This window comes from Hyposmocoma kahamanoa, unplaced genomic scaffold (genome assembly GCF_003589595.1).
Source record: "Hyposmocoma kahamanoa isolate Upper Pololo Valley unplaced genomic scaffold, ASM358959v1 97, whole genome shotgun sequence".
Lineage (NCBI taxonomy): Eukaryota > Metazoa > Arthropoda > Insecta > Lepidoptera > Cosmopterigidae > Hyposmocoma > Hyposmocoma kahamanoa.
Window position 1 is genome coordinate 2,611,792 of NW_020655294.1, and position 13,194 is coordinate 2,624,985.

Here is a 13,194-nt window from a genome sequence, read left to right on the forward strand (position 1 = left end):
GGCGTGAACTGAATAAAGATAGAGATGATACGCTATCACGAATCAATACGTGATATGACAGGCAAGTGATAGCGCAAAGCTGCTTTTATAAAATGATATTTTAAAGATTGTCATAGTCTTTCACTGACGAGTATAATTCTCTATAGAAGGGGATGTACCACAATCTCCACGCTGGAGAATCACAAGTACAACAAATGTACAAACTTGCAGGGAAAAATATCTTACCGTAAAATCATCCTGTCTCTTAGTGGAGTAGGTAGTGACTACGGAACTCTACTTTTGACATAAAACTGGTTGGCACGGTTATATCCTGTGAAATGCTGGTCAAGAATCGTGGTAGTCTAGTGGGAAAAGATTATTCACTTCTAAACAAAGAAGCCGATAGTTTGGGTCCCGTCAAACACTCTTTATTTCTCTTTATTACAAACAAATCACACTTCAAATCGGCATACTGATTTTACGACACTGCTCATTCGTAAGGCAGATTCCCCTGAGAAGAATGAGCAAGAAACTCTAGGGGTTGCTCTTTGTAAATATACATTTGAAGACATTTATCATTACAATATTTAATTTAAACACCTTAGATGGAAGAGCTAAACGGGTCACTACCACGGATTTTTGTCATCCAAGTACTTAACTACTGTACACCTGCACTTTTAGTATAAAATTTTATACCGTATTTGTGTGGAATTTGAGGCTTTATGAAGACGACTGTCAAGAACAGCTACTTCATATTTTTATGTTAAGTCTGTCACTAATTTTCATAAAAAAAATTTCTTAATTTAAATAACATTTTCATAAATGTACTCTGATGTTAATGTAAGAATGTTAATCTCTTTAAATTTATCTCTCAAAGACACTTTGCGGCCCAGATTGTAAATTGCCCTAACTGCACGTATCTGCAGGACAAATATTCTGTTAATATAGGCGGCATTACCCCAAAGCAAATTAAACAACCAGCACGTCAAAGATGATTCACAACTCTTGGATGATGAGTGCAGTCCTTCATCCACATTGGGCGTGGCGGTCTATGGTATAAACCCTCTCCTTAGACGTGCAACATTCCGAGACTAAGGGTCGTATTCTAGAACTCTACTCAATGCTCAAGTCAGGGCTTGAGTATGATTTAAATCACTGAACTTGAGCATAAGAGTAGAGTTCTGGAATACGACCCTAACAGACAAATTTTAACTAAAGTTGCTTTATGTACGTTTGCTATTCAAAAAACATCAGGCGCACAAAAACATGACATGAGGTTCTCCACTCTATTGAGTCTCTTTGTTTGACAATAAAGAAGTAAATAAACCTTGTGATCACATTCCTTACGTGGAACCAAGTAGCATACAAGACACTCTACTCTTATGTTTCCATAGCGAATTCAACCACAACGTGTACTTGATTTGTTCAAAAATGGTTCCACTAAACAACCGCAAACCTATAATATAATCGTGCGATTTCTAGCAGGCAAATACCGTTCCTTTTGAAATAGGTGAGACTTGTAATTTGTTGTTGATAACATATTACTTATCAGTTCCTTACTTACTCGACCTGAATTAATGCCCTATAGCAATAATAATATTAACGAGCTACTTAGACAGAGAAGACATTTTATAAAGGGAATCATTAGGTCGTAGTCAGAGGAAATTCGTACGTCATTTAAAGCATAGATTTCCGTCTGATGATTCCTCTTACAAGGACACCTGTCAGGAGTATAAGCTGCTAACGCGGAGTGTAGGTCGTACGGTGTTGGACATGGGTTTGTTGTACGACATCTTGTTCGGACGTTTCGACTGCCCTGAAATTCTGGAGCAGATAGCGCTGCGTGTGCCGGGGCGCTGCACCCGTCACACGACTTTATTCCACGTCCCGCCCCACTCTACTAACTATAGGAAGAATGCAGTGTTGTCACGAATTTGCACCCCCCATGGAATAAAGGCATAACTGGAGTTACGTCAAAAACGTTTATTGCTGTATCTTGTAACTCTATCGACTAATATTGTAGATAAAAAATTGGAGAGGATGCGAGTTATATTTTTCTGTATCTAATTCACCAATAAACGTGTATGACGTAACTCCACTTATGCCATTCTTCCACGAAGGGTGCGAATTGTCAACAGTTATAATGTGCACTTCCCTTTCATTGGTAGTAAAGAAGGTTTCTTAAAAAATGTTAAATCTACACCGTTTGTAAAGTTTTTTTTACATGATCTGCATAGGTTTTTTAAATGATTAATAACTAATTTAAACTAATTAAAAGTTTTGTTTTTTTATATAATTATATAAATACATGTTATCGATTATATATTATATAATATATCATTTTTATATCTTACATAGTTATATCTTAAGTATATGTTATTAATATATGTATCATCACGACAAATAAGTTATTGTAGACTTTCAGTTAAACCTTAATTAAAATTAAATTCTCTAAGCTCACTACTAATTTTGTTTTGTACTGTTTGTTTATAAGGCTTTAAAATTTATGTTATTGTGGATAACTATTGTGGCATGTAAGTTATTTAGGACAAATATTGTTCGTTGTAAGATGTATTGAGGTTGGCTGTTGTTATTCCTTAATAATAAAAAAGAATAGACCGTCGGAATGGCCTGGTACGGGTCAGGAACATTATATGTTTTTCAAGAATTGCGAACTTTCTTCAACAAGCAGAACTTTCTTCATCACGATGTTTTGCTTCAACGTTAGAGAAAGGTATTACTGCAAAATCTTCACAAACGAACATAACTTAGAATTTAAAGTCTCATAAGTAGGTAAAAGTTTTAGCAGCAGCTAAGCAGAGACAAGTATGTTAATAGTAATCTGTGTTCCGGTTTTGAAGGGTACTTGTCAACTTATGTCTCAGGGTGACGGGCGCAGTGGCAGTGCCCCTTAGGTTTTTGCGATTTAAAGCTCTGAGTGGCACTGTAACTGTTATGGACAGGCGTGTAGCCATCAGGCGCACAACTTGTTCGTCCCGTCACTGGGGTAACATAGAATAAATGTTGTTTCCATAAGGTCGTGGTTTCGAAACCGGGCTTGCATTCGGAATCTATCGGCGAAATTGAAACTGAAAGTCCGCGTCAATTCTTTACTCGGCTGTGACATTAGCTGATTGGATCCTTTTGCATACGCCACCGTCGCGCACATGACACTTATTCAAATTGTGTTTCACTGACTGTTTTAAAATTGGATTATGTTTTGTTTTGTTATTTTTTGTTCTACTTTTGCTTTGTCTTCTTTTATTTATTTTAGTGGCGTTGTAATAAATGAATCCTATTCTATTCTAAATTGAATTTGAAATTTACCATGAACTTTTCGATTCGATCGAGAAGAATCCTGCACATAACTGAAAAGCAATGTGATAATGTGTGTGACGCTCCTCAACGCATGGGCCCGCGTACGTGCTTGTTAGTCATGTTGTTTTATTTATTAACTGTCGAATTAATAGTGTTAAAGAACACTGTTTATTTGACGCGCAATACTCACAAGTACAAGAAAACACAAATAATAGAAGACCATATCAAATGAGCTTATGACTCAGAAAGAGTTCTACGAATGGTTAAACAATTCAAATTCCATAATATATACTAACAATAAGCGAGTACTAGCCACCTTATCTGTTTCGGTCGCCAAACAATAACGTGAGCATTACTGCGTTCCGGTTTTAAAGGGCATATGGGACTTGTCAACTGTTATGTCTCAGAGTGACTAGCGCAGTGACACTGCCCCTCAAACCTAAGCGATTTAATGAGTGTCTTTTAAGTAAATGAATTTGGCCTTGACCACTACCTAGCCTTGGAGCAAAGTTAGGGTCTACGATGGAACAAGCTCTCCCACGAGATGCAGTGGCGGATTTGCAGTCTTGGCTGCCCTAGTCAGTACCAGCCGCCCTGTTATCAGCACTCATATACCTACTGGTAGACATATATATATATATATATAGTTTATAAATAAAATGTACGATATTGATTTGGAAAGATTATTGCTATATGATGCGGTGCAGTGCGGCTCGCCATAATGTGCGTGAGCCTTTAAAATATAAAGGTACTTTGAGTTATTTCTTGTTACCATCAGTGAATTTTTTGTCACGATTGGCCACCCCTAAAATCTGGCCAAATCTTGGCAAATCCGCCACTGAGAAGGTGCCTATTCAGTCGCACCTTAACGATACACATGGTACCACGATTTCGTTTAACGATTCTTTTATGGGGAACTGTATACGTTTTTACAATAAGATTCCAGAGCATACGTTAAGATTATAATTTCCTAAGTTGAAAACTTACATTAAAAGTATTTTAATTGAAAAATTATATTTTACAAAATTGAAGATAAAGATGTATGGAAAGACGACATGGGTCTAGATTCCACACAAGTTTATTTAAAAAGAGCAGTCTTAGACTTTCTTGCTAGTTCTTCTTAGGGAAATCGGCACAGTGAACGAGCAGTAGCTTAAAAATGACGTTTTCAAGTACCATTTATTTTACTTATGGAATAAATGATTCTTTGACTTTGACTCGGGTTGTATGTCCTCGGAAACAATCGCAGGCAGAGAAATCCATTCAGACCGACAGCCAATTTTGTGCCGGTGGGCTAAACTAGCACACATTATACAACAACTAAACATAGGCACACATTTTTAAAATTGTGCTTTTCGTCTGAATGTATACCATACAGAAGTATGACAGCATCCAAATGACAGAAGAATTAGTAGGTGTTAATCATTGATCGTCTTTCAGCCATTGAGGCTAGATGGCAGCATATTGAACAAAAGGAGAATGGGCAAAATACAAGGGCCTTGGACCTGGAAGCGGCCACTTCAAAAACATAGTTTTTATAATTCTTTATGTTACGACAAACAATACTTAGTATGGAGTCAGAGTCGTATTTTGTGTGTAAAAAAAGTTATGACCAATACAATTGTCCAAGTAATAAATGAACACGTGTTACATTTTTGACAAATATTCCTTTGTCTACTGGATATTTCTATGAAATAAAACAATGCTTTGTGGAGTCATGCCGCCGGGACCTAAACTAGCCCCCCCCCCCCTCCCTCCTACCCTCTTATGTGCACGTGCATCCAGGTGCATGCGTGTTTAATTAACTTAGTTTAGTTGTTTGTTGACTTGCTTCACTAACAACTGTTCTGTGCTGTCGATTCTTTGCTGATCCTCATAAGACCTTGATTACTGTTTACCGGACTACTGATTTTGCTTTGCGATTTGTATCGGTGTTGATTCTTGGATAACAACTAGGCTTGATCTTGGACATTCTTGTTTAGTAAAGTGGTGTGTGCGTGACTGAAATGGAAACTTGCATTACATGTCACGTTTCAGTTCGAAACAGAAGACGTTATTCTCTCTCACAAGAAGTTCTTGATGCTAATCCATTTTTAATGGATTATATTGGTGACCGCGTGGATCCTAATCCTATATTTGAAAATAGAAGAAACTACATCTGTCGCCCTTGCTGGCAAAGAGCTGAACGTGCTCAATCAAGAAACCAACCACAAGAATCGGCTCGTGATGAAATCTCGACAGATCAGGTCCCTGTTTCTATACCTAATTATTACCGTCTGCCAAACACTGCTTCACGTTGTTTGTTTCCGGAATGTGAATCAGAAACGCACTTGAGGATTCCACATCGCATTAAAACTAAAGTTTTTTGTGATCACAATATATACATACCTGACGAGGCTAGAATATGCCCAGAACATATACGATCAAACCATTGGGAGATATTAATTGGTTCGCCTATTTTATTAAATTCATTTACCATAGAACAAGTCACGGATGTATTTGAAATGGTTAAGAGATCTTTACAAAAGTCTGCACATTTTAATTTCGAAAATATCGAAAATATTGATGCTGATGAATTATTTTTCTGGACTGGAGTTACACCGGCGCAGTTTCAACAAATTATAGAAGAGACACCTTTATTGACTCAAAGGTGTAAACGACCTAAAGTTGCTCTGGGCATCTACCTTAGTAAGCTAAGAACGGGAGAGTCAAATACAAAACTGTCTGATCTTTTTAATATATCTCGACGCACCTTTGAGCGCTTATTAAAACAATCAAGAGAATGTTTAAGCAACGATTTTGTAACGCGTCACCTCGGAATTGACCATATTACGAGAGGAGAAGTAGAGAAGAGAAACCTTTTAATACCTAATGCTATTTTTGGGAATCCAGAATCTGAAGAAGATAGAAGATTAATCTTTATATTTGATGGCACGTACATTTATATACAAAAGAGTTCTAATTTTTCATTCCAACGTCTTACATACAGCTTACATAAGTTTCAAAACTTGCTAAAACCATTTATTATTACGTGTAGTGACGGATACATAATTGACGTAGTTGGACCTTTTGCGGCAACAACATCTGACTCAACTATTATGACACAATTAATGTCAGAAGACTCGGTATTTCATTGGTTTTTTAAAGCAGGGGATGTATTTATCTTGGACAGGGGTTTTAGGGATTCATTACCAGTTATTGAATCTTGTGGTTACACAGCTCATATGCCAGCGTCAAAGCAAAACAATGAAACGCAGCTCTCAACTAGTCAAGCAAACAAGTCGCGGCTTGTTACAATTTGTCGATGGGTAATTGAAGCCATTAACGGGTGTTTTAAAAGAGATTTTAAATTGTTACGGCAGAAGTATTTTAATAGGGCCGTACCACACATGTTCCAAGATTTTAAAAATGCCGCAGCCATTCTTAATGCTTTTCGGGAACCTTTTACCGATGGACCTTACGCAAATGATATATTAAATGAAATTCATTTGAAAATTAATGTAGACAACTTACTGGCCGACTACGTCATTAATAACAATTTAAATAGGCACCGTGTGAGCTTTGTTTCTATATCAGCTGATTATTTAACTATAAATGATTTTCCACAATTAGAAGAAAGAGATTTAATACTGTTTGCTTTAGGTAGTTATCAAATAAAGCTTGCTCGGTCGTATTGTAGCGAGCACTTACGAGATGGAGTGTACTTTATAGAAGTTATGGAAGATGAATCTATAGATATTCCGCAAATGCATGTAACTGGAGATTGCTATCTTTTGAGAGGACGTATTCAATCAAGACACACCAGAGCACGAGTATATTATGTATATATAGTAGTAAATAGGGAAGGCGTTGGAAGAGCGCGCATAATACAACACTATTGTACGTGCCTTACTGGTAGACGGACCTTGGGTTGCTGTGCTCACGTCATGTCGATTGTATGGTATTTAGGGTGGGCACGGCACCAAGGAGCTCTTAATCTTCCAGCATCATATTTAGATGAAGTGATAATAGACGAAGTAAATGAGTTTTGAAACAATATATTTTATTTTATTTCATATCTTTTATATTCCCTAAAAAATATTATAACAAGAAATACTGGACCAGATTCCAAAATTGTGTCATAATTCCACAGCTCACAGAACCCTTTTAAACTTAAGACACCATTTGGGTAATCATTTTTAACATACACACCACACAAACAAAATTCCAGACAGAAGTTCAAATATTAAGTATCTACATTAAAAAATAAACATTATTCAAGATATTTCGAAAACTTGATGACTTACGTATTGGTGCCCATAATATTTTTTGATCGTATTAATGATATCTATTGATTGAAAGTAGTTTTTGAAGTGGCCGCTCCCAGGTCCATTTTGCCCATTCTCCTTTAAATATGAAATCAAAACGTCGTAATTTGCAATAATAGGTACCTAAACACAGCACAGTTGTTGTTGTTCTCAACTCGACTGTGTTTTTTTTATTTATGTTACGCTATAACTCAGATATGTGTGAACCAATTTTGATGATAATTTTTTGTTGGAAAGGGGTACCTCAGAAGTGGTACCATTTATATTTGAAGAAAATATTCCACCTTTAAGGGTGGCAAAGAATAGAATAGAATAGAATAGAAGAATAGAAAAACATTTATTCATCGGTACATACAACACAATAACCAAAAATAGAAACACAATTACAAAAACAAGCAAAATAAAATACAGGAGGAAAATGTGAAAACCTAAAATTAAATAATAAGCTTATATATACAATGTGTTGTATGCAACCATGAAAAGGCCACGACTCAGCTTAATGCCAGTCAGAAGACTGGCGCTGTTCTTCCGTTGTATCCTTACGCATTCATGCGTCGACCGGGTCCCAAAATTAAATTCTACACAAGTAAATAAATGAGATTAAATGCAACTAGGGAATGAATGACTTTGGACTTTTTAAAATATAACTTTGACAAAATTCCACAACGATTAAGCTAGGCAGATTGATTGTTTTCATGCAGATTGATTCTTTTGTTAATAAATGTCACAAAATCACTTAAATAATATTTTATTGCAATATGGCAAAGAAAATAGAAAACTTTTTAATGTAGATAGATTCAGTAAGGATGTAGATTTTTCATATATTTTTTTAAATACGTAAAATCCGAAGTGTAATCCGTGTAAAAAAACCTAAATCACCATATTGGAACCCAAAGTAAATTTCTACGTCGAGGCGGGTGAAAAAGCCTTATGTAAAACCTGGGAAGTCTTATTCAAGTCTTATTAAAGATTGATGAAAGTGGCGATCATTCGTCGCTACCTATAAAAATATCTCAATGGGATTCTAAAGACGTGAGTCTATAAATGCTATCATCCCCGATTATTTAGGGCGAGGGATCATCCTTATTTGGCTGGCAGTGTTACACTATCGGCATTGTTTGTTTGCGTCAGATATATATTTACTTTTTGGTAAGTATTCGTTCAAATGGAAAATCACCGATCACAAAATTGCCTTGCAAGGAATTTACTAGCTATATGTATAAGCAGCTCTGTTATGGGTCTCTGGTATATAAACCAGCTAGGTTTATATACCAGAGACCCATAACAGAGCAGCTTATACATACCAGCCTAAAAGACGAGTTAGGTATCGTGTGGAGTCGTTACTTTTTATCAATTCAATTTCACAAACAAAAAAATTTTGAGTAACGTATGCAATGTATATGTATATACTCAATTAACTCTCTTACACCTGTGCCCAGATGTGTGATGTATAGGGCTTGATACGGATAAAATGCGGATTAAAAGATAATACGCTATATACGAAAAATTAATTAAAATGTCTTATAAGTACATACATACCCATTCAAATAAATAATACCTCAATACAATTTAGAGCAAAAATAGATAAGCTGTATGACGTTCCAGAATAGGTACCTGCCCCGATGGTAAACATTACTTCTAATTAAGTACGGTGGAGCTATCTATATGGAATAATAAAAAGTTAACGTTCTAGCGCCATCTGCACGAATGTTTAAAAACTATTCACTTTTCTATCGAGGTGGAGGTTTTTTATAGTGCTTGCCCATATAGTAAGTAGTTCAACGTACGATTCATAGATGGTGCTTTCGCCATTTAAATATAAATTCTTTAATTTTTTTATTTAATCTTTTTTCTTTTTCTTAGAAGTAACAACAATAATATATATATAATTTATTTACAACGTTTGAGTAAAAATAAAATTTGTAAATTTTTACTTCCATTTTTATATTTTCCAAATTTAGTATGGTTTTGTAAAAACACTTGACAACCCCAAAAATATGACAGATATAAAATCCATACTTTGGCTTACCGCGTAATTTGTGAAACATTTCAAGGTCAAACTTCCCAACCTTCTATCCAAGGGCGACCTTCGTTATGTCCTCGCTGTAAGGTCGGATTCTGGCCTCGGCCTCGGACGAGGCCGCGGCCTCGCTTCCTTTGCCTTGAGCGAGGTCGTTCGAATCGCGCAATTCGCGCAGTGATATGACGTATTTCCTACGTCAGAATTTCGCGTTTGTCTTGACGTAGGTTATGGCAACGCAGATAGCAACTCGCATTTGTATCGACTTCAATGTAATTATGTATACGTATTAAACGCATGTATAACTTCACTATGATAGCAAAATTGCAAGTTAGTAATTATATGAACAGTACAAGATTAGAATTTGCAGTCTGTTATTTCCTGTGCACTTCCTAGTGTTGAATAGGACCACTCATGGCGATCTTCGAAGCAACAAGTGGTGGTAAAGAAGAATTGTAAAGAGTATTGTATTGTATAAATGAACTGCTCTTCATTAATTAAGTACTTACGAGATTGACAATTTGTTTAACTTGATGTTTTAATGAAAACCACAACATGCGAAACATTGTATTTATTTTCAAAAATATAAAAAATAATAAACAATTTGATTAACAGTTTTTATAAATATGATTGCAATTATAACAATATCTTTGTCTTATTAATTACGCTTATTATGATTGGTAACAACATGTCAAAGAAACAGTAAATGGTGTTTCGAAAAATACATGATACCTTTACGTCTACTCTCATTGTGGCCGCACTGCCGTGCCCTCTGGGGGTACAATCATTTCTAAATGGATACCTAGACAGATCGTAGTGTTATAAAACCACAACAATATTAATTAATTTATCATTAAGGTAAGTAAGTAAGTATATAAAAACAACAAAACCATGGCACTTAAAGCAAATAAACACTTAAATCAAGGTTTTTAATTACCTTAAACTATGACTCCAGTTCAATTACATTATTTAATTGCAGGCGAATTATTAAAACAATACCACTGTTGAAAATTCTTCTAATAACATGAATTGATGCTGCCACTAAATATGACGCCAATAAAAATGACGGTAATAAATATGACGCCCATAAAATATGACACCAAAAAACCTACACGTATCAATCGGTTTAAAAGACTTCCTTTCTAAAGCTAAACCCAAACTGGTCGCATTTAACCCTTAGCACCCTGGCCAGTTGTGGCGGGCCGCAGTAAAACACTGTCACTTTGCCTTTGTTCTGTTCCTGTAACTGCTGGAAAACCTTGTCCCAATTCGGACGACCAGCGTTGGTGCGGGTCTTCAGACCCGTTATCAGATCTCGTTTCTCCTGTACACAAGTAAATAAAACTGAGGTGAAAATACAGTAAAATATTAGAGATATTAAATATTATAGTATATTATGAGAATGTTCTACATTACGACAAGTGACTAGGTTAATTTCAGAGTTTAATTTTACCTGGATTTCTAGTCCGGTATTTAGAGTACAGCGACTTCTCTAGACCTATATTAATAAACAGCTCCTAACTCTTCTAACTCTTATCGGAGTTACATGCGCCTGATGGTTAGCTACAGGCCTGTCCATAAAAGTTCCAGTGTCACTCAGAGCTTTAAATCGCAAAGATCTGTCCTGTCCATGCGCCCGTCACCCTGAGACATAAATTGACAAGTCCCACCCTTACATTCAAAATACTGGGTAATTCACTGATAAGGATTATTAAGCTAAGTGAAGGGTTCACGAAGAATCCGCCCCGCACCATATAGCATCCCTTTCTTGTACGTCTATCCTAGACGAGTACCTTATGGTGATTGGCCAATCCTTTCGCCACGATTGCAAGTAATACGATATGAAGAAGACTTAAGTGAATCTTAATATCTATCCTGCTCTTGAAATCAACTTATTAATGCGTGTCTTACGTAGTTTGAGACTAAGTAAGACGTGCATTAATCTTACCTTCTCATGCAACAAGTCCAATGCCAGCTGTAGCCCGACAGCCTTCATGTCCGTCCGCTGCAGCGCACTCGTGATGTACATGTGCATCTCTAGGAACCTCTCCAGGTCCCCTCCTAGTTCTGCCTGCTCGATCTCCAGCTGGGACAGAAGAGAGACGAACCACTCGAACGAGCGCTGCTCCCGGTTTATCCAGAAGAAATCAACCTGAAATACAATGTTGTAGAATGTGGACAGTAATAAAGAATTCTATGAACTGCACGACTTTCTGTTTCTAGAAATTATCTTATAACCGCTTAAAGACATCTTCTTCGTTGATGCTGAAGCTGAAATGCTGAACGCGTAATGACGTCATTCGCGAATTTACGTTGTATTATAACCACGTAGCGCGACTTTTTGAACGTATCCTGAGTGAGCTTACACTGAATTGACAATCTGACTTGGTCCTTTTCAGTGGCTGCTGTGTGCCGTATTGTGAGCGCTTAAGTGTCCCAAAAAGAAGGTCACGAGCCAAATAGATATCAGATACATCACAACTCGCCTTCTTCAAACTCATCCCATGCTGCGGTAGACTACTAGCCCAAGTGTGACTACACTTCGGGCAGACGTTCCTGGTGCTCCAGTATCGGTACATTATGGACTGCAAGATCGAGGCGAACGGCGTGACACCGATGCCGGCGGCTATTAACGCCGCGTGCTGTGCGCGGAAGATGTGCGATGAGGCCGCGCCGTACGGACCGTCTAGGAAGATCTGTTGACATGAAACACGCGTCGGGATTAGGGTTCCTGAAGTTAAAGGAAAGAGAAACAAACTTTTTTAAATTTGATTCCAATCTGTGTTTCGTAATAACCTCTGTCTCCAGACTCTTCTACAAGATGCTCATGATTATATTATATGGTTATATGGTTTCTTATTCCTAATTGGGGACAAAAATTAATTGGTTTTAATATCTTCTGTTTTTAGTAACATATAAGATAAACAGACATTTATGAAAAAATTTATAGCATAGAAATTAAAATAGTTATTGTCGCTAACGCGTACACATTGAATGTTTAGTCTATACTAAACATTCAATGTGGACGCCAACGCTAGTGTCGAGTTTCAGCTTTTATCATTGGTATACTTTCTGAGCTACTTCGTAAATTATCGTGTAGTCATTGTAATCATAATTCTTTTTAAAGAATAAAAGGAAAATTTTCTTTTATTCTTCAAAATTTATACATTTATACATTTTTGGGCAGGCAGCCCTATATTATACTGGTAAGTACATCAGAGTTACAAAGTCTTACCTCCAAAGGTTTCCCCACAGGGTAATTTGCGAACGACGAATCTGCAACGGAAGATTCCGAAGGGCTGATGATATTGAACGTTGGTCGCTCGATCTGATTCTCCACATCTTTGTCCGGCGATAAACTCTTAGAGAGACGTCTTCGAGCTGGAATGGATTTGTTGACAATCTGATAACGTACTTGCTGTATACTAAGCAAAAAGCTTATTTAACTAAACAAATAAGGCTGCCACGACAAAACACACAGCTACAAGAAGGAACTGAGACCGCCATTTATGTCCAATCGCAAGTTTAGATTTACCTTCATTTTTAATAATAATTAATTTATAACTTTAT

At 36.6% G+C, this 13,194-nt stretch overlaps 1 protein-coding gene across 1 annotated transcript in view; it reads right to left on the bottom strand.

Moving 5' to 3' along the window:
- Nucleotides 1-10,186: 10,186 nt before the first annotated feature.
- The window catches only part of LOC113238599 (NADPH oxidase 5), an 80,308-nt gene continuing 77,300 nt past the window's right edge, over nt 10,187-13,194 (bottom strand). Inside the window, exons 13-16 of the mRNA XM_026475427.1 lie at nt 12,860-13,005; nt 12,111-12,320; nt 11,573-11,776; nt 10,187-10,948 (exon numbers count right to left, since the gene is read on the bottom strand). Coding sequence (XP_026331212.1) covers nt 10,751-10,948; nt 11,573-11,776; nt 12,111-12,320; nt 12,860-13,005 — 758 coding nt within the window. The 3' untranslated portion in view covers nt 10,187-10,750. The remainder of the gene's footprint in view (nt 10,949-11,572; nt 11,777-12,110; nt 12,321-12,859; nt 13,006-13,194) is intronic.